This window comes from Gymnoscopelus braueri (genome assembly GCF_963280865.1).
Source record: "Gymnoscopelus braueri genome assembly, chromosome: 9".
NCBI classification, from domain to species: domain Eukaryota; kingdom Metazoa; phylum Chordata; class Actinopteri; order Myctophiformes; family Myctophidae; genus Gymnoscopelus; species Gymnoscopelus braueri.
The window spans coordinates 42,115,470-42,138,846 of record NC_137610.1 but is presented as its reverse complement, the minus strand read 5'-3'; the positions used below and the strand labels follow the sequence as shown (position 1 = coordinate 42,138,846).

The window sequence follows — 23,377 nt, the reverse complement described above, 5'->3', positions numbered from 1 at the left end:
AACACAGCTATAATAATAATAATGCAGTATCAAAATTGATTTTATGTACAATTTCTTCCTAGGATACTATGTTTAACAGTATATCCAGAGTAATATATTAACAATCTACATCAGGGGTCCTTATAACAAGATATTAACTCTTTCATCCTCTCTTCTCTTCAGGCATGGATTTTTCAATACAAAATATGCACAGCAAAATCATCTGAAAATGTAAAAATGGAACCGTAAACGGTCAGTTTTAAACCTTAAGGCTTTTGCTGTGTAAAACATTCCGCAATGAAGTCAAATAAAATTGTAACCCAGACCTGATGTCAGGCCTCCTTATGGTTTAGACTCGGCCACAAACCAATCCAGAACGGCCTGTTTGTTCTCTGTGAGCCATTTAATGTTGGCGTTGGTTCTCTCAATGGACTGCTGCACCGCCAAGGTCCCAGACCCGAAACCGTCCCCGCCCTCGTTGTCTGCCTTGAACTGGCTCAGCTATCACAACAGAACAGATCACAAATCAGTACTTCATCGGAGGCCATCCTAGAACTGCTAATTCACTGAAATGAACAATTCTAACTGTACACCAGCTTGAACTTTATATTTAGTTTTTACGATTGTTTTGTTGTTTTAAAATTTCTCACAAATCGGTCATCGCCAATTTTCCCCATGTGTACTGTGGCCCTGTACTGTCACCCCCACTTCTTTTCACCAGACAGCTGGGTTCCATTTGTCAAAACAAATTTCTTACCTAAAATTATTTGATCTACAAACTTGCGACTGCAATGCGATTCTAATCTTAACACATTTTGACAATTGTAATTGATTTAATGTGGTTAAAATAGTTGTGATATTATAAACATGCAGTGAAACATAAATGTCAATCATATCAGTCTACATTTCGCAAAAGGAAATGCATGCATTTGATATTTGCCCATAAAACCAGAGGGGGGATATCAAAAGCAGAGGTAACTTCTAAACATTGTTGACAAAATGATTTCAATTATCAACTAACCTGTTGTAGCTCAAACTCAGTAGAAAACCTCTTGGTGACGCCATTGATGAGGTTGGAGAAGGAGAACGAGCCACCACCATACCTAGATGGTAGATAGATCAATCAAGTAATCAATAATACATTAATTACAGACAGGAATAAAGTAGAGCACTGTTTTCCAAACAGTGGGTCGGGACCCATTTGTGGGTCACCGATCCATTTTCATGAGTAGTGAGTGAATGAAGTCAGGAAATCTCTGTTGGAACCGTTACCCCCGTGACCCGATTCCAGATAAGCGGTTGAAGATGGATGGATGCATAATTATTTTTGGGATGGACTGATGGTGCACATTTTCAGTTCTTTAGCCAAGCTTGTTCCATAAACTTTTACAGATATGCATCTAGCTTTTGTGTTGGTCCTTGCGTTTGATCTCTTACATACACCTGTCCTCCTGAGTTGGTACCGAGTCTCTCACGCTTCCTGTCTAGCGCTGTGGTGTCGTTAGCTCCGCGCTCGTACCACAGTGTGTCCACGTAGCCTCTTCCCCTCCCCCCTACCTGTGACTTGGGTTTGCTCCCACAGTGTCAGTTTGCTCGCTGCATGGCAGTTCCGGGTAGCCTGGTAAACCCTCCCTCCAGAAATCTCATTTGTATTTTATTTCAGGAGTGAAATCAAATGGAAATGAGAATTCCGGAGGGAGGGGCTTTACCAGGCTAAGTTCCGGGTGCTTGATGCATTCTCCTGCCAACCTAGTATCTTTTAGTTACAGTATCTTAGTTCATAAAATCAAGTGAGCGTGTTTCCCATTATGTTTCATTCAGGTGGACAGAAGGAGCGAGTGCATTCTCCGGCAGCGGCAACAGCCACGGAACTTCCGCGGAACTGCCGGTGGAGGAGCGGCAGCTCCCGGCAGTGACTGCCGGCGGTGGAGCGGCAGCTCCCGGCGGAGCAGCGGAACTGCCGCGGAAACTGCCGGTGGAGGAGCGGCAGTCGCGGAACTGCCGGTGGAGGAGCGGCAGTCAACTTCTTTTTCCGCCGATAAAGTATAGTTTTGGACCATGACGGAGGCGCGCCGAATCAGCAGACCTTGAGGCCAAGGAGTCGCGCCCGAGTGCCTCCAGGCGCGAGTGCCCGCGACGACCGGCCGATGGTCTGCTATTCGACTAAGCGCCGTCCGAGTTATGTACCGATAGGCACAGAATCGTAAATAATATTGGTGGGGACTGCGTTACACAAACGCAGCACACTCCCAAAGCTGCCGCCGCCGGTGTGGACACCGGCAGCTCCGCGGAGCTGCCGAGGCAGCAGCCGCTGCCGGAAAATGCACTCGCTGTCCCTCCAGGTGGATGTACAGATGGAAAAGCATGATTTGTGTTAATTCGGCTTCGCGGCGCGTTACGAGCTTGTGAATCCGCTATTTTCACTACTTCTTAAACTTTTTTTTTAAATGTATTGATGGAAATTATTAGATTTTTTTAATTTTATTTATGAAATACTTTTGAAAAATGTTGGATTCTTTTTAATTGATGAAAATACTTTTTTTTTACTTTTTAAAATCTAAAAAAAAAGACACAAAGGAGACTGTCTCCTACAGGAACCACTGCCGGTCATCAAATTATTGCCTTCAAATAAAAAATTATCCATGAATTCAAGTCTCTATGGGGTGACTAATCGATAGAAAAAAAGTCATTTTGGGGGTGAACTACCCCTTTAATGTAGGAAATGAAAAAAAGGACATATTTACTCACGACCCATAAAAATTGGTCCGCGACCCAAAGATGGGTCCCGAACCCCTACCCACTGTTTGGGAAACAGTGATCTACAGACCCACTGACCTCTTGCTGTGTGATGCGGGACCAACCAGGAAAAGCCCAGCAGAGAGAGCGGGAGGGGTTAATACAGTACATTTAGACCACCATGTTGTACTCACTCATTGAAGATGTAGGACCAGCGGGCCCTCATAAAGTCCCAGGCCAGAGATTGACCCACCACGTTGTTGGCAATGTACACAATGGTGGAGGTGGCATCCTGCTTGCGGATCATGGTTGGCATCAGAGTGTACTCCAGGTACCTGGAGAGGAGACGAGCGCAATATATCAGACATACACTCGTACACTCACTGTGAGCAGTGGTGGAAAAGGTACTGACATTTTTTACATAAGTAAAAGTATCAATACTGCAATATAGAAATACTAATATAGTTACAAGTAAAAGTCCAGAATTCAAAATGCACTTGAGTAAAAGTACAAAAGTATTGGCATCAAAATGTACTTAAAGTACAAAAAGTAAAAGTACTCATTGTGCAGAATGTCCCATTTCAAGTTTTCAAATGTATAAAAATCGCGATGCATTTTTAGCTTGTAGATCGGCTATTTTCAAATGGCCGAAATGTATATATATATATATATAGGGCTGAAGTGATTAATGTACGTTTTGTAATAATAATCCAAATCTACAAAGTAGCCTAACTAAAGTTTTCAAATAAATGTAGTGGAGTAAAAGTACAATATTTGGATCTGAGATGTAGTGGAGTAGAAGTAAAAGTATTGGAAATTGGAAATACTCAAGTAAAGTACAAATACCTCAAAATTGTACTTAAGTACTGTACTTAAGTACTTAAGTAAATTAGTTACTTTCCACCACTCACTGTGAGTGTGTGTGCGTGCATATTGGTCAGCAATTGTCCGTTACTAGATTGACACTGTTTTTTCCCCATAATAACAATTGTGACAGATTTTGCCTGACTCAAATTATCATCAAGGCTAATTTATACTTCATCGCCCAACCATTATCACTCGCTAAAAAGAACAGATTTTCATTAGAAAGCGTAACATTTTTCAGCTGAAAATCGGCTTTCAGAGATGAAGTTAAATAATGCTTTAGTGAAAGGGCACTATTGTAGTATTATTTTTCTGCATTCACCCAGCAGAAGGCTTGCTCAGATGAGCGCAGTGGGGATCTGTTAAATGTCTTTCTCAAGTCAGGGACACTTCAACACGTACAGATGGGTGAGCGGGAAGGGAAGAACCAGTGACCTTATGATTACCAGATGGCCTCTCCACCCACTCAGCTACAGCCACCCCCAGGTTTAGGTTTAGGCTTACTGTAGATTAGGTTAAGGGTTAGGCTTAAGTGTGCTAACCTGTTGAGCAGCCATGGCTGCTTGGTGCATGCCAGTGCGGCGCGGAATTTGTCAGCTTCAGTGGCGATGGGGGCGCTCTTGAACTGTGACCAACCAAACTCCCACTCTTCAGCGCCCCCTGCAGCAATGGCGTTGCAGTACACAGTTGAACGCAGATTTGGATGGATCCTAGGAGAAAAGGTTATGTTAATGAATAAGCTTTAAAGGGTAAGACCACTTTAGTAGAGGTTTGGGTTGTGTAGTTACCTTGCCATGATGTAACTCCAAAGGTGGGGAAGAAATAAAAAATAATTGCTCCATTGATTAGAAATTGATAATTCAAAATATGCTCCTCATTGACTTACATTGTACGGTAAAAAAGCTCTCAAAGTCACTCGTTTAGCACATAAATGAACCCAAACATAGCTGATTCAGACAATATAGAGCATCACCAAACCCAGTACTGTTTGTTTTTTTAATAAAAATGTCAACTTCCTGTTGATTTTACTATTTGAAGATCTGGATCCGGATCCGCCGATCCAGTCGGGGTTTTCTACTTTTCTATATTGTCTGAATCAACTTTGTTTGCGTTCGTTTTTGTGCTAAAAGAGTGACTTTGAGAGTTTTACCGTACAATGTAAGTCAATGAGGAGCATATTTTGAATTATCAATTTCTAATCAATGGAGCAATTATTTTTTATTTCTTGCCCACCTTTGGAGTTACATCATGGCAAGGTAACTACACAACCCAAACCTCTACCAAAGTGGTCTTGCCCTTTAAACACCTAGTTACATTTGATATAAGACATAGCAAAATCTTATATTTTTATATATATATATATATATATATATATATATATATATATATATATATATATATATATATATATATATATATATACATAAAAATATATTATAATACATTACAGTATAATGACTTACAGTACTGTATGTAGTATACAGTATATAATACATAGAACCACGATGGAAACAAGTCCCCAGGACTTCTTTGTGTTATCATTTTAGCCTAAATATCTGGCTGTATTTCTGTCTAATAAAGTATTCAATCAATCAAAAAGTGTTATAATGGCTTTGGCCAAGGCCTTCCACGACATTATTGTATTTTTAAAACATTCTTTTATAATGTTCTCATTTAAGAAAGCCTTTGTTTTTACAACTGTTTAAATATATTTTGTAGTTTCCACTTTTTTTTTAATTTTTTTACTGTTCTATGTTTGTATCATCTCATGTTTTTCCCAAAACTTTCAAACATACCAAAAAGAGTAATGAAAATGTTCAAAACCTTTGAAAATAGCCACAATATGACACACTGTGAGCTTGTAGATCGGCTATTTTTGGTGAACGTTCCCCCCAGAATAGGGATTCAAGTGGTTAACAAAAGTGGCATTTTAAGTTTTAAGCATATTTGGATTATCGCGATATAATAACATTGTTAATCGCAATGATTTTTGCTACAATAATCGTGACATGTAATTTTCATATCGTCCCATGATCCCTATTCTGAAGTCAAATGCTTGTAGAATAGATGAATATACTCACGTGTTGTTATCAGGGTTGGCCATCCATGCTTTGTACCATCCTGTGACCAGACTCTGGCATTCCTCAATGCCCGTGCTGCAGGCTAAACCAAGAGCATTCACCTGGTTGTATCTGGAAGTTGGTGGTGATGTCAGAGTGGAGAGGAGAGGAGAGGAGAGGAGAGGAGAGGAGAGGAGAGGAGAGGAGAGGAGAGGAGAGGAGAGACAATTCAAATGAGTGTGATCGCTAAGGCGATCCCACAATTAGGCAGTCCGAAATTGTTTGTGACTATTGGAAGGATAGAACTCTCAGCAATAGAGTATGTACTTGAAGTTAAGCAGCTTGATTACTATAATGATATTGCAGCTATACTACATTCTAAAATTAAACTATATAGAATGTTTATGAGACATCTAAAGACGATTGTTACGACACACTGTGTAAAATGAGGGAGTTACGAGTTACGAGTAAGAGTGAAATTATAATGTTATGGTTCTCAAGAGCAGCAATAAACAACATACTGTATATACAACAAAAAGGAAAAAAGATAAATTAAAACAAGGAATAATCAAGAATCAGAGAGTGGCAGCAGTATCAAACAACCACTGTGTAAAAGGTGTTTAGCTAAAACGTACAGCAAAATCTTATGTTAATTCATCCATTTGAATGTGTACACATGTAGGTCCACGTGGGTACATTTGCACACTCGGAGTTAAATGAACACTGAGGATTTGACTGACACTATATTTCTTGATAACGGAGCAGATGGAGATGATGCTTTTCTGTACTCACTGGTCCATATGACCGTCTGGTACACGGCTCCAGTCGTCAGTGATGTTTTTGTAGTGTTCAAACAGAGGAGTCACTTGTTTTTTAAGATACGCCTGAAGGAGGGAGGGGAAGAGAGAGAGACAGAGATACAGAGAGAGAGAGACCAAAGGAAACACTTGCATCATGACACATCGGTGGTGCAGCTAACATTTTTATGATTTTTCAATTCATTTCATTTTTTTCATTTGAAAAAAATAAAATCTAATTGTTGTGCAGCATTAAATAAGATGGTAAATATATAAATGAAGAAAACACAAGTGCCATGTATATAAATACAAAAATTACTGTGTTCCAAAATGTATAAAACTCAACCACTTTCAACCTAGCATCCCTATTTCGGGCATGTGATTAAAGTATTTAAAAAATATTTCTAAATCTTTAAAAAACTAAAAAGCAAATTGGAATGTGTTGCGAGCTTGTGGATATTGTAAAATAGGGCACTGATTTATGAAAAAAACATTAAAAGATGAAATATCGAGATACAGGTTTTCTCCCTGACAACCCTTATACCGTAGATTGTGCCAAATGTTTGTGTTTTACTGAGAGATGATGACAAACCTGCATGGGACCATAAACCTCACTGCGGTCGAACATGAGCTGGAAGTAGTCCAGGTTGCCCAGAGCAGAGTCCCAGGGCATGTACTCTCTCTCCTTGTTGAGGTACTTGGTTGTGCTTAAGGCCAGGGTCGTGCTGATCATCTTAGCCCTGCAGGGATTTAAAACCGTGAAAATGAATATCGTTGAGTTCGGGCATGTTTTGTTTGAAAATTAACGTCCTACTTCATCTTACAAAAGTGTCGCACAAAAGTATTGAAAATAACAGATCTACAAGACACGTTGTGAGCTTGCAGATTGGCTATATTCACTACTTACAAATATTTTTTAATATAGTATAGCTTAACCTATAACAATACGTCCTCACTTATCAGTTAATGTATGTTTTGTATTCATAATCTAAATCTTCAATGTAACTAGTAACTAAATCCGATTGATTATAACTGTAGAGTCAAAAGTATAATATTTGCCTCTCATATGTAGTGGAGCAGTATAAAGTATATAAATGGAAATTCTAAATTAAAGTAAAACAATAACAACAAAACCTCACAGTTGTACTTAACCCCATCCATATTCTGCGGGGGAACATTAGCCAAATGTAGCAGGTCTACAAGCTCACAATGTGCTGCAATGCAGTGAGCTTGTGGCGAAGAGATTTATAAAGGGCCGAACAGGCTAAACCCACTAATTTGGGATTTAGGACTGTGCAAGGGGCATTCCCCTGCAAAAGTAGCTATTTTGGGACATCTGCCTTACCTGCAAAACACCTGCACTACCCATTACATTATGCATAGGTGTGGTTTGGGCATTACAATAATAAAACCAATCACCGTGCCAGATGCCATTGCCTTTAAGAGAAGACTGCACTAGCCATTATCCCCAATGCAATCTTACCTCTCCTCTCTCCCTGTCTGCAGTGTTGTCAGGTCTGCTCATTATAAGCCACATTGGGCTAGTTTTTCTGTAAAATTGCTTGTAAATAGAACGGTTCTGAGCTTGTATTTTCAAATAGCCAACATATATAAATATGCACATCGTTTAATGGCCGACATATATAGGTTTGAAGTGCTCATGTAGCCTATTATAGACGCTTCTTTTGGGCTTGTTTTCATAGACCTGGTTGCTTACTCCTCTCACAAATTCTGGCAACCGCAACAGCGCACTGTGGGGATTCTACTAGTAACAAAGTATTTCTACATTGCGGTATTGATACTTTTAAGTAAAATGGTTTAATTTTTTTCCACCACTGCTAGATGTGTAGTGATCATCTATGAACTCTGAAGCATCAGCAGTAGGCCTACTTACCTGGCCAGATTGAAGGCATCATCCACTAACTGAGCTCGGTTGATCGGTGGTATATCCTGAAGAACAACAACAATGAACATCATTGTCATCATGGTGGCAGACCAAAGCAGAAGTCAACAACAATATTAGAGTTACTGAATTATCATGATATACTATCTGTAATCAACGTGCCCTGTCAAACTGCCAGGAAAATTGCTCATAGTAATGCCAGGCAGCTGTCCTTTATACCATTGTTTCTCAACTTCTTTTGGAGGTCTGGGTACTACTAGCATGTTTCAACAAACAATCCTCAAGGACCACCAGCTCTCCACCACTCCACAACAATATAACTTCTTCAACTGTATTTTAGTGTAAAAATGATATTTAACATGAATGATCGTAAAGACAGTTTTAGGCTAAGTTGCGCAGCGATGTTACCTTTGGTGTGCGATACCGTGCACAACAAAGTATATCAAGCCTTAAACAGTAATTCATTCAGTCGTTTCCCCCACCCTACGCCCATTAGATAAGAAAATCTTACATTTGATCGACTTAAACATATTTTCTTTTATAAAAAGGTACAGTATACATTTATAAACATTTTCCCATGTAATTGTGCCACGGACCACTAGTGGTCAGTGGAACATTGGTTGATAAACAGTGACTTTATACCGTATGCCTGGTGTTCAGAGCCAAAAGAAGTCTATTCCAGTTTTCCGTGTCATAGTTAACTCTGTAGTATCCCACAACGTTGAGGTTGGCCAGAACCCAGTCACTTCCTGACACTTTCATGGCGTCAAATTCCTCTGTAGAGAAAACAACCAGACAAATGACTCCTTATTCACCTACAGTAAGAACAGCGGTGGAAAGTAACTAGGTACATTTACTTAAGTACTGTACTATACTTTACTAAAGTATGTCCAATTTTCAATACTTATACTCCACTACATCTCAGAGGAACATACATGTATTGTACTTTTACTCCACTACAATTATAATGTAGTTATATAGAGCTATTACTGTGCAATAATGTACAAATACACAGTGTACAGTAAATATGAAAGTTGCCAGCAAGAAATGTTGTAGTGGATTTCCCATGGCATGCGTTATTATCTGTGCAGTGTGGAAGCAATTCTGGTCTGGTGTGCTAGAAGAAGGCAAACGGATAAACAGGAAGTCCACCCACTAGGCGATATTAATATAGGAAACCCACAGACAGACGTAACCACTGACTTTCAACATGGCGATGCATCATTTTGTGAGCTTGTAGATTGGCTATTTTTGAACGATACTGTCATACAAAGTGTAAAATAGGGCATTCATTTATGGAAAACAAACATAGAAAGTTTAAATATGGAGATACAAGGTTTCTCCCCAACAGCAATGAAATACAATACAGTTTTTTGCTGATCCTCAGTGGTGGAATTAAACTCATGTTAAAATTATGTTTCAACAGATCCACAAAACATAACTTTGTATTCTAATCAGTACATCAGTTTGTGTTCAACCTACTAATTTTTGCATCCAGCCACACTGGAGTTTGAGTGGCTCCCGTCTTCATCCACTTGATTGGGACAATCCACTCGTAACTGGAGGAATTGAATGAATGTAGAATTGAATGAATGAAAGAGAATCATGGAAGACTTTTCCAATATCTAACAATATTATAATAATTTTTCCACTTATGGAGACTTCTCAAGATAGCCGTGTTATGAGTGGGAATATGCACTATGAGCAATTCACATACAGTACTACAGTTAAGAAAACAAACACACTTCCAGAAGGTAAACAACACTATGTTGGGAATCCCTTGCTCATCCCATACCCAGTCATTATTTTCCCTGGGTGAGGGGTAGTATTAGCGATGAAAGGGCAGAGAGGGTGATAACAGTTACAGCCCTAGGGCTGATACGGCAGTAGCTGACCAATCGGTCACCATGCACCTCACTGCAGAAGGAACGTTAAACATGGCTGCCATGGTTCCTACACTGTTCAAATGGTAGTTTCTTGTTGTCTTTTTGAATAAATAATGCCTGATTTATATTTGCGTTGCGTTCCTACCTGACCTCGGCCAACGATGAATAAGGGTCAAGCAATCTAGATTTATCATAATTTATGTTATATCAATTAGATCATATGATAGCCTTCTTACAGTACATGATACAGATTATGTAATTTCCAACTGTCTGTGAAGGAAGAAAGAAAGAAAGAAAGAAAGAAAGAAAGAAAGAAAGAAAGAAAGAAAGAAAGAAAGAAAGAACAAACTACGTTTGAGAAGTAGAGAACGAATTAAGGGTGTAACGGAGCTAAGCAAATAAAGTGAGATTTTTAATGACCAAGAAGAAGAACTGCAAGAGGAAGCAAGAATGAATGAAGGAAGGAAGGAAGGAATGAACTAAGAAAATCTTCAAATACGAACTTGAAGGGAGATGTGACAGTAACATTGGCCTCTGGATCCAGGAGGAAGTGTCTCTGGGTCACCATCCCATTGGCGGTATTAATGTGAACCACAGGAAAGCCCATCTGCAGCACCCAGGTGTTCATAATCACATGGACTGATGCAGGGAGGTTGGTGGTGTCATTCACATCAACAGCCTATGGACGAAAACAGACGGGAGGGAAATACTTAGACTAATTAGAGTGCTAATGATTATACTATTATATGAAAACAAAATAAATAAATAAAACTTACCATTTGGAGATGGTCAAATAGGTCTGAGTAGACAGTATTCCCATAGGCAAATGCATTCAAGTAGGTCTGCAGGGCATAGAGAATTCTGATTGATATGGCATGTATGTTCCATTGTTTTCTTTTAGATTAGACCTCCTTATGCCAGAAAATGTTCTTTTCCTCAGAAAATATTCCTTGAAATGTTTTCAGAAATCTGAAGAGCATGCACATATTTCAAACCAGCTCGCATCCATAATAGAGTAGCTGTCCTTGGACATCATTTTGATGAATTATTAAAGGATAACTTGGCATGGCAAAATGACTGACATATCTATGAAAGAGAATCAAGCACAGGAACTACTGCACATAGAGGAATGTGTGTCTTTGCTAAGAAACTTTTAGAAAAAACATGACATTGAGGAGTCCTTACACTGAGTCCATATTTGAAGACGTCTTCAGTCAGGAAGTCAGACAACATCCTCAGAACTGATGCCCCCTAGAGGGAGAAATGGGAAAAACAGACAGAGCCGCAAGACAGAGAGCAGGGGGGGATCAGAGACGTGTTAAAGTAAGGTTTTAAACATTTCTCTATTCTGCCCTATTCTGGGGAAAACATTCAGAAAAACAAAACCTGTGAAACTGGTTTCACATTCTTTGTCCTCAATTTATTATCTACAGACCTAAAATTACATGGTCAGAAGAAATGTCTTTCACTTTACAATCCCTTATGACAAGCAAGCACAGCACAAAATATGTGCGTGAGAGCAGAGCAGATTTAAGATTAGAGAGAAAGGAATGGAAAAATGTATTGAGATACCTTGCTATATGAAATGGCATCAAACAGCTCACTGATCTGTTCCGGTCTCTGGACATTTTCTTCCAATGAGGACAGCGGGTGGGAAGAGGCCAGGGCATCAATGGCAAACACTCTATAGACATCACTCAACACGATGAGGTCTTTCTAGTTGGGAGAGAAAATAACAGGCTAAATCATCGCTGTTAGTCTGAGAAGTAAAGATGTAATGGGCTAGCCTGGCATGGCCAGACTAATATCACTGCTTAGATATTAGTCTGGAATCTTTGTATGGAACCTGCATTTCCGAGGGGCAAATAAAAAAAATGCCCCTGGTGATAAAACCGCCCCATATTTCCATACTGGGCCCTGATTGGTCCCTCACAACTTCGGAGGGAGAGAAATCCAATTTCTATTGAGAGGGGCCAGACCTAATCTGCCGAGGGCCTTTTTTTTTTTGCAATGGCAGATTCGTCTGGAACCAGGCTAGGAATGGGCTCCTCTAGATCGTAGTGAGGAGATAGGTATCTTGTACAGTAACCCTTTTCATTTCCCTGATGTCTTCCCTTGAACATAAGGGAGGTTGCAGCATAAATGACGCATTATATTGTGAAATACATTTTTGTCTGTTGGTCCTAAAGCAATAACACTCAAACTCAGTGTTTGAGTGTTATTGTTAACACTCATTTCCGGACCGCAACACAATGTTGATTAGACCAAACCAATCAAGCAATAATTTTAACATTTTGTTAAATTAAAATGGAATGTTTAACATGTCTAAATAAAATAAATACAATAATTTAAGTGGCTATATCGACTAAACCTACGTATTGACTATATTGACTCTTAACATGCCATCCACAAATCCTTACCACATTCCATTCAGGTTCAGCATAATCTGCTCCCAGGTATTCAACATAGGAGGCAAAGCCTTCATTCAGCCACAGGTCATTCCACCATCTCAGAGTCACCAGGTTACCAAACCACTAAAGAGAGACGACATCAATAACAAAGTATTATATATTCAGTTTAGAATGTTGTATTCATTTATTCATTCAGAAAATGTGTCACTCTAACATCTCTTATTTTGCCTGTAAAGTTGTCATAATTTATTAATAAAAAGGCTTACATAGAAGGACAAAAACAGCTACTGTAATAGACACTAATACAAGTGTAAGCTGTGACATAAGGGACGAGGTAAAGAGTAAGAACCGACCATGTGAGCCAGTTCATGTGCGATGATGGCAGCGATCCTCTGCTTGTTGGAGTTGGAGGAGTACTTCTCGTCGTAGAGCAGGGCCGTCTCTCTGTAGGTGATCAGACCCCAGTTCTCCATAGCTCCAGCATTAAAGTCTGGGAGAGCTATCTGATCTGTATGGAAAGGTCAATACAAACAAAATGTTTTTGTATTCTATTTGTATCGATGCAAATAGAATAAAATTCATTTTATCTGACACAACCCCTTCCTATACATACCAATTGTAACTTCAAACTCCATTTAAATCATGACAGATTCATTGAAAACACCCGTCCTTGGTTCTGGTGACTGATATTGTACTTCTAATGCTTTTTTTATTTTCCCCTTCTGAAAAAAGTAACCAGAACCAAGGACAGGTGCTTTCAATGAATCTAACATGGTTAAAATGGAGTTTGAAGTTACAGTGGGTTTGTACAGGAACGGGGCGTGTCAGATAAAAATGAATATCAAATATCTAAATACTGAATCAAGCAACTTAAAAACTGTCCAGGGTGCTCACAAAAGCCTGATTAGACATTAAAATGACCCCAAACATGTTTGAAAGTGAAATATCCCTTTAAACTTGAGCAGAGATATTTTGCCACCTCTGCTCGATAGAGAACTTTCATACAGGAGCAGAGATACTGTACGGTATATAGATGCTATTACTCTTTCAGAAATGAAGAGAACAAGACGAGGGGACACAGATTTTAAAAGCAATTTGTTTCTTAACACATTCATTTTGTCTTGAAGTCATACAATCAGTCCATTGCAACAGTCCATTGTAAAGATGGGGTAAAACTGCTAATGTCACACGGTCATATAATTTCATTGGTCATAAACGGATGACTTTTCCAGTCAGATCAACATGTTCCCAATGTCCCCATTGCACCGCAATAAAGATTCATGAAAATGCAAGCAACCTGTGAGATCTTTGAAGATAAACTCAACCTCTATGAGCCATAAAGATATCTGAAGATAAAGGACGGCTTTCATACACACAGAGTACATCTGGGGTGATGTTTTGTAAGGTATCAGTTGGACCCTTGTTGGCCAGCGAAGCTCATTTGAGTTATGTCTACAAGACTAGAATTACTGCATGATCCAAAGTCCCAAGGAAAAAAGCTAAACCATTACCATTTTACTTTGTCATACTCACAATGAAAATAGCGTGCAACATTTGTGAGCTTGTAGATCAGCCATTTTCTGCAGATATTGTTTTTGACAATTATTGACAACATTTGAAAATGCAAAGTTCATTACACTGAATATACAGGTTCTTACAATGAGTCCACAAGGAATTGTCCAGATATTTTGCTGTAGTATAGTGGTACAATGGCATAGCAGCAGTGGTGTACAGTAACTAAGTACAGTACATGTACTCAAGTACTGTACTTAAGTAAAATCTTTGGTATTTTCACTTTCTTCAGTATTTACAATTTTCAATACTTTTACTTCTACCCCACAACATCTCAGAGGAAAATATTATACTTTTACTCCACTACAATTTTATGAAACTTTAGTTATTAGTTACTTTGTAGATTTGAATTATTATTACAAAACACACTAACCACTTCAGCCCTATATATATACATTTCGGGCCATTTGAAAATAGCAGATAGCATCTAAAAAATATTAAAAATCACAATGCGTCGCGAGATATTTTGAACAAGTGAAATGGGATGTTCTGCATAATGAGTACTTTTACTTTTGGTACTTTAAGTATATTTTGATGCTGATACTTTTGTATTTTTACTCAAGTACATTTTGAATAAAGGACTTCTACTTGTAACAGAGTATATCTACAGTACATTGCAGTATTGATACTTTCACTTAATTAAAACACGTGAGTACTTCTTCCATCACTGGCATAGCAGACATCCTTCCATCCTGCATTGGTCAAGATGATACAGTAGCTACAGTACGTATTGCAACTAGTTCTACGAGCACAGGCAGAGGCTACAAGTGAGGCTCTATGGGCTCTCCGTTACCTTTATTAGAGCAGTGGTTCTCAACCTGATTCAGGGCCTATTTGAAAATCTTGAAAGCGTTCGTGGCCCACCCACTTAAAACGGCAGTGGATAGGCATTTTCACGGGTACGTGTTCATTTTCAGAGCATGTGGATATCACAAATAAGATTACTTTTATGTCAAGCTTTTAAAGAAGAATAAAAAATAATAATGTTATATTATGATTAAAATCATAGTTTTGTGCCAATTATTTGGGGGCCCACTTTGCAATACCCTCGCGACCCAGCAGTGGGCCCCCAGCCCACAAGTTGAGAACCACTGTGTTAAGAGGGCAAATGACATCCTCTGTAAGGAGAAAGCTTACCAGACTTGGGCAGAGGATACGATGCATTGTAATAGTTCTCAAAGAACTTCAGGATGGGCCCGGTGACGTTCAGAGCATACTCTCCCTGGCCCGCCGCAATAGCATTTGGCCTAGCAAAGATTCGGATCTAAACACACAACACATATGCATGCACACACAAACACAGAAGAGATTGCATATAGTAAAACACACAAAATGCACGTGTTCACGGACATATAATTAGCTAAACCATTTGTTTCATTCAACAACAAAAAAATGTCATCGTTGATATGTACACACTTTGTAACACTTTTAACACATGTTTGGCAGTTTATAACTTGTGAGTTTATATGTGTCTTATTATGCACATTACTATACTGTGGAAAAATTACATCCTTTGTCAGAACATGGGTAGCCTCTTTCTGCTCTTGTATCAAGATTAAAGGTAGGGCAACAGATAAAGTTCAACTTCAGATATTTACATACCAGTCCATATCTAGACCAAGGGTTCCCAAACTTTTCAGGCCGCGACCACCCAAAATAATCATATTTGAACTGGGGACCCCCCACCCTGACAAGCTCTTGGAATTGTAGGCATTACATTTAGCTTGACTTTGTGAAAATAGCCGAAATACAAGCTCACAACGGCTCGCACTGCGTATGACAATTACTTAAAACGAGAAAAGGTCTCCATAACTGCTGAAAAAGCATGTACTGTACGTGCAGACCCTGCCTAATGGTGGCGCTAAAGATAAGGCCATGGGGTCACCACAAACAGTAGGGGTCATCCTTCTGGGAGCATGAATACACTTAACAGATTTTGAGATATCTTGCGTGGACATTTGGAACCTAATGATGGCACTAAAAAGTACAATACAGAAGTAGCTCATCATGATTTCAAGATACAGATGTAATGAAATATCTCTAATACTATGCCATGTCTGAAACAAAAAAAATTACTCTTACCAAAACTCCGCCCACGTTGTTTTGAATAAAGGTAAATTCACTGACAATAAAGGCCAGTAGATATGTGGACATTTTCTTGGTTTCCTCAAACCTGGTGATCAGCACACCATCAACCATTGTAGTGTCTGGAAGGAAGTGGAAATGTTATTTGTGAGATTTACATTAACCTTGTATTGATTATGTTATATGTGTATTCACAGTTGTTCACAGAGCTTCAAAGTTACCACATTCCATAGGGTATATATATAGGCTATATATTCATACCAGTTCAACCTTTTCAGGGCCCACTTGAAAATCTTGAAAGTGTTCGCCATTCGGCTGCCGTGTTGTGGTCAGATGGATGGGCCGCGTGCATTTTGATGCATGATTGAATGAAACTAATGTAGTATACTTTACGTTCTTATGTGGTAAAACAAAATTTTCAAGTTTTTAAAGAAAACATACCATGACCTTTTGTAGTTGTAAATGAACCAATGGTTTATATTTACCATAGTGTTAGGGAACTGTATTGACAACTGACTGTGAATGCAGAACTGTATACATATTACAGTAGAGTGGAATGAAATGAGAGTACAATGTATGAACACGTAATCAAAGTCAATTCCATTAGTCAAGTGTCATGATAGCCATGGACAATGCCTGACCATACTGTAGTATAAGGTTTAGTACAAGATGGCGATAATATCATATTGTGACAATAATATCAACTTACTTTGTGACATTTCTCAAAAATGTGACGTGTTGTGAGCTTGTATATTTGCTATACTAGAGGTTCGGGCCGCTACGCAGCCCTCACATCTCACCACAAATCCGACCGATATGTCTGAGTCATAGTGTCGGGGTCATTGTCAGAGTATCGTAGCACAACAACACGCGCACACCTCCTGGCGCAAATAACGGCATAAGGCCAGTCTTATTGCAGTCGGCGACGGGGCAGCCCCCTCCATCACTAGCACCTGGCTTCAGAGTCGGCATAATGAATAGCGGTTATAGCGGCCGCAAGATACCGTTTAGGGACAGTGCCAGCTCCCTTGTGCGTAATTCACAAGTAGCGGGTAATGCCAACGGGTAAGGCACTGGTGAAATTAGGGCCCATAATGATAAACAGACCCGAGGTCCGAGATGATAAAACCAGAACCGACCCGGGCCCAAGTGATGGTAAAACATGGATCCGGACTCTTCCGGAGTCTCTGGACCCGTACGGGTCTAGGGTCCTGTCGGGTATTTTCGGAATCGGGGGTCCCGTGCAGAGCTCTAACTTGAGTCCCTTTTATGCCCATATATGGAGATCCCTGATGTCATTGGTATATGCACATACCCTGTATATTGGCATGCCCATATATGGGCATATTGGATGGATTGGCGGTTCTGGACAACCACATATCCAAACAACTCGGCGGCGGGCACCACACTCCCTCGAGTCCTGGCCGATGTGCGACCGAGTTGGTCCCATATATGCACATGACCATATGTGCATAGCGGTCAGATCTGTGGCTGTGGACAACCAGATCTCCATGCCTATATATGGGCATATCAGATTTGTTTTTGGTTATGTCTGATTCATTGTGACATGCCTATATATGGGCGTATCGATTTGTTTATGGTTATGTAATATATGAAATTAACCACTCTAGTACTCTTGAGTCGTTTTAGAACTCTGGTGACCAAACAGGTCACCACAATGTGTAATTGTTTTTAGAATTTTTAAAAATGCTGTCTTGATTTCTATTTGTAACTTTTATATCTCACATGTACTGTATGCCTTTTATTTTCCAATTCCCAGATGTAATGTATTTTTAAACTGTGATGTTGTTGAATTGCACCGTATTGTATTACTCGACGTATTGTATTACTCGTGTAATTTCGAGAATAAATAAATCTTGAATTAATTAATTTCTGAGTCTTAGTGACATGCCTATATATGGACGTATCAGGTTTGTTTATGGTTATGTCTGAGTCAGAGTGACGTGGCCGTGGTCCTCCCTTAAGCCAATTTTAATATAGGATAGAAAGTATGAAATAAGGCTTCAGTGGTTAAAACCAAGAAAAGACCACTTTTGCCATATCAGTGACAATATTAAGGTTATGCAAATTCCCAGGCGATATCTAATCTCATATCAAAGATATGGATGTAATATCGATATATTGCCCAGCCCTAATCCCACACATCAATCAATCAATCATTCACTCACTGGTACCCAAGACAAAACGGCAACTATTTAAAACAGAATTGTGGAGCAGAGCATACCTATTTCCATGCCGTTGGACAGAGCAACGGTTCCATTGTCATGGTGGACAGTGATGTTGAAAACTGCTTTCATGGCAGGTTCATCAAAACAGGGGAAGGCCTTTCTCGCATCCGTGGGCTGCATCTGAGTGGTGGCAACAACCCTGAGAGGAAACAACAAATGCTTAATTTACATTATATTATATTTGGTTTCATTTGAACTATGCACCTTTAGCTTTAAAGTATACCTTACTTTAAAGCTGCAATCTATACATTTTTATGTCCCACCTGGGATTCAAACCAAGGTCTCAAATGTATACAGCTGAGCTAAGAGGTAATCCCTGCTTGTCAAGTGGAGAAATTCAGACGGTGCTACTTTTCAACCAGTAGGTGTCCTACTATCTGACACCAGGGTCTAAATTTCTCAATGGAAGAGTATGGAGTCCACCTCCAACCACTGTTGGAGACCCCTGTTCAGTAACAACAATATGGTGCTGCCTTGTGCCTTCCACACAATACGGATGCTGAGGTTTAAGTGGTTAATTGTTAAAGGGGAATTATGGACCACGGTTTTCTTACCTTTTCTATTTTGTTATGATATATTAGGATGAATGGTACAGTAGAAAAATGTCATAACTAAGTATTTTAATAGTTGTTTTTTGTGAGATCTGACGTTCATAGTGACAGAACACTATGCAAAAAAATGTATAAGAAAAATAAACGTAAGTCTCGCTAGACGAGATTGAAATCTCGAGATTGAAATCTCGTCTAGCGAGACTTACGTTTATTTATTTTATTTATTTTTTTGGTTGCCCAGGATGGAGTTATGAAATGTTTCTACTGAACAATTCATCCTAAGATATCATAGCATCATAGAAAAGGTAAGAAAACCGTGTTCCAAAATTCCCCTTTAATATGGTGCTGCCTCCAGCCTGTTTCTGAGTGATTGTAGATTGGCTAATTTGGCCGAATGCCAAAGGTTAAGTGAACATACTTTTTCACTCCATCCTCCACGTATTCACTCCTGTAGAATCCCCCCAGGTCATCGGCCAGTTCTCCGAGGAACTCAGTGTGGAGGCGGTACTTCTGACCCTTCAACAGTTTACTGTCAAGCTGTACAACCAGGTACTGAGTGACCGTCTGAAGCCAGGAGCTAGTGATGGAGGGGGCTGCGCCATCGCCGACTGCAATAAGACTGGCCTTATGGCCAGCCTGGTCGGTGTAGTTGAGTTTATTTGAGTGGATGAGGATCAGATTCGTCTCCTCCAGACATTCAAACTCCACAGTGGAATGACCTGGAGGAACATGGGGGTATATCCATAAGTGGTTTAGAAGAACACCCTGGTTTTCCCTGACATAATGAACCTACAATATACTGCACACATTAGAGCTGGGCGAAAAGCACAAAAATCACAATATCTGTGACCAAATACCTCAATATGGATATTGTGAGGATGTTAATATCACAATATCAATATTGAGGTATATTATATACTGTATATTTTCAAACATTTTCAAAAATAGCAAAAAATAGCCAATCTCCAAGCTCACAACACATCACATCAAGACTTTTGAAAGTATAAAATAGACCTTAAGTGATTAAAACCAGGAATCATTTTACAATATTACGATATCCCTCGTTTCACACCAGAAGATAGATAATATAATATCAATATATTGCCCAGCCCAACTGCATATTTTTCATACTTGTGTTTCATTAAAATTACAATTAAACATTAACGGAGATCCTATGAACTATAAAAGGCAATAAAATAATAAACACTATACAAACAAAATGTATTTTGTAAAATTTCTGGGGAAAACTAAAAAAATATATATTATGTTATTAGGAGGGCAGTATGAGTCACCAGAACCAGGGACAGGTGTTTTCAATGAATCTATCATGGTTAAATGGAGTTTGAAGTTATAATGGGTTTGTATAGGAAGGGGGCGTGTCTGATAAAATGAATATCAAATAAATACATAAATACTGAATCAATCAACTTAAAAACTGTCCGGAGTGCTCACAAAAGCCTGAATAGACGTTAAAATGACCCCAAACATATTTGAAAGTGAAATATCCCTTTAAAGATGCAACATTTAAATAAGACAGTTACTGTATGAAATGTAGTCTCTTTTTTTAACATACATTTGGCAAATGTAGCAACACGAGTATTGTATAGTGCCACAAATATCATGTCTGGTGTCTGCAAAAAGCCTGGAAGCGTTTGTATCTATTAAACAAAATATTGACACTGTAACCCACGATATTGGGTAATACGATTCACCATTTGACTGTAAACTAGTGGTGCAGAAACTGTGGCTCAGGACCCAAAGTCGGGTTACGGGAGATATGTATTGGGAATGTGGAATAATGTACTGTAGTCTACAGCAACATTAGAATGGAAAAGCTAATACATGAGCTACGTAATGAACAAATCATAATTTAAAAGCAGGTTTCACAAAAATGTCAAAACATGTTGAAAAATAAAAAATAAAAAATGTGTCACTGTCTTTTTTTGAGAGCACAAATGTTTTATCTTTGATTAAAAACAAGGTTGTTGTCAGAAGTCAATCAATTAATTGAATAAATACTACATTGAATTGGATTATGACAAGCAAGGGATCAATATTTCTCCAAAAACCCAGACGATATCTAGTCTCATATCACAATATCGATATTACATCAATATATTGCCCATCATTTAGTTGATTATCACAACCTCAATATTCCAATTAACTTTCCTGATTTGACTTGGAACTGATTTCTTCTAGAAGATCTACTGTACACTGTGTACAGTAATTCTGTGTCTTACCAGTAAAGAAGTAGAGTCCAGTTGCATCTGGAGTCAGTCGGGGCCACAGGGTGAGCTCATAGTGAACCGGGGACAGGCTCTTAGGTAGACGGTACTGGTCCCATGGCTCAGTGGATGGGGAGACGGTGGTGGCAGTGGTCACCGGTGTGGCAGTGGTGGGGGGTGTAGATGTCGTTCCTCCATTTTCGACGTTTTGGGCCTTTTCCTGAGAATAAACGACCGACAAAGCAATGATGGTGGCCAACGATCCCACACCCAGGATCACCGCCACCGCCCCGATGGGTTTACTGATGTAGAAACCTTTCCCCATGTTTACGGTTTACTGCCTGCCTGTCAAGAGTCCGGCCAACACACTCGCAGAGTGAGAAAAGGGGCAATAGGTAAACTTCTATATATAGTTATGGGTCGAATCTCTCCTCCCATCCATTGTAATGAGTGAGCCATTAACAAGGAAAACACTGAATGTGGATCCGTTGAGATAGTGAATCTGGCTGGGCATAATGAAAATATTCTCTATTAAACTCATGTGTTTGTGCACATTGTGATATAGCATCTTCATTTTAAAATGTACTGTACCTCTTTAACCCTGGTGTCCCTATTTTATGTACAGTATGTCACTTTAGGCAAAGATTCCCAAAGATGAAAATAGCATATTTACAAGCTCACAAGACGTCATTATGCGATGTGTTGTTAGCCTTTAGATTAGCTTAAAATTGTTGTTTTCTTTAAACAGGTAGATTTTCTTTTTTTACGTTTTTGACATGTGGTTAATGGAAGTTAAACTCCCTTGCAAGGGGGTGGTGAATTCTGTTTTAGGGATGCATGGTTCAAGTTTTCAAAAAGGTGAATTGACTTAAAAAAGACTGTCTTCCTCTCAGTGTCTTTAAAGACTAATACAGTTTTTTAAAGCTACTGAGATACCGACATTGGGAGTAGAAATAATGCAAACCCTTTTCATCCAGTGAACAGAGAGCCAAAGGGACATAAAATTGCATTTTATAGTTCTGATGGCTAGGTGGCAATGATATGAAAATAAAACTACTGTAACTCACACAAACTCACCTTATGTGTGCCCTGATTTGTGCCCTGATCAAACATGAACGAAATTGCAGGCAGTTGACAAGGTCAGTGCATAGAAAAAAGAGCAGAATGCACACTTGAGTAAAATAGACATAATGAATGGCTTCTAGAGACATAATAGACAATAATTAAATGATCATTTGTTCAATCCTATGATTCTTTCTCTGTACACCCTTTTAGAAATCAATCTATTTGCGAGATGATTTCCAGAGTGATGATGAAGTAACAAGTTAGGCGAGATGTCGTTTCCACATTTACCCTATTTTATGATCACACTTTATGGATGCAAAGCTGTAAATTATATGTGTCTATTTGAGAGGAGAAACAGGATGTTAGAGATGGCAACAGCTTGATAATTCCCACCACTATTGAGGGGCATGTAGAGCGAACCTCCAAAAGCACTTCTGCATAGCTACAAATGTGAAAAGTTGCACCGTATGTCTTGGAAATGCATCCTGACGGCTCAGTGTGGCGGAGATTGCTCCACGGCATTCACGTGCACACAGACATGAAAAGTGTCAGTTTTCAAGATGTTTCGGCCATTATCTCTGGAACAGAAGGGCCAATCTGCTCAGTTCAAAGCTTGTGGGGTGCGTGACTTTGAGGACATTAAGCATGCAATGATACATTTTGATTCCAGCCCCTGCAAATCCCTCTGCACGTCCCTGCTCCACAGATCACCCGTTTCTGGTTTATATTATACGGTTATAGTCAATGGCCATTTAAAGCATGAAGTGATTATCAAGTTTAACATCCTGTTTTCCACCATCTTCTTCATTTAGATTAATCATTATTATATTATTCCTCTTTACGAAAAAAAAAAACGGTTATATGGTTCCCCTCTGCATGGGGGGGATGTAAAAGGGATAACAAAGTATTCAAAAAAGGCTCAATTAAACTATTTGGGATACATTGAATACCGAACTTGTACTTGTAACAGACTATTTCTACAAAAGGGTATTGA

The 23,377-nt window shown here is 39.2% G+C and overlaps 1 protein-coding gene across 1 annotated transcript; it reads right to left on the bottom strand.

The window, feature by feature from the left end:
- On the bottom strand, window positions 1-21,643 carry LOC308092698 (aminopeptidase N-like; the record flags this gene model as incomplete). The annotated part of the gene is made up of 21 exons (XM_080438784.1): window positions 1-480; window positions 1,001-1,082; window positions 2,910-3,050; window positions 4,122-4,289; window positions 5,661-5,771; window positions 6,432-6,523; window positions 7,029-7,176; window positions 8,331-8,386; window positions 8,982-9,115; window positions 9,822-9,898; window positions 10,729-10,904; window positions 11,002-11,067; window positions 11,411-11,476; window positions 11,798-11,941; window positions 12,646-12,759; window positions 12,990-13,144; window positions 15,346-15,472; window positions 16,291-16,415; window positions 18,539-18,681; window positions 19,512-19,812; window positions 21,334-21,643. 21 exons carry the CDS (start codon window positions 21,641-21,643, stop codon window positions 322-324), a joined length of 2,895 nt encoding a protein of 964 aa, XP_080294910.1. The 3' UTR covers window positions 1-321.
- Between the last annotated feature and the right edge of the window lie 1,734 nt (window positions 21,644-23,377).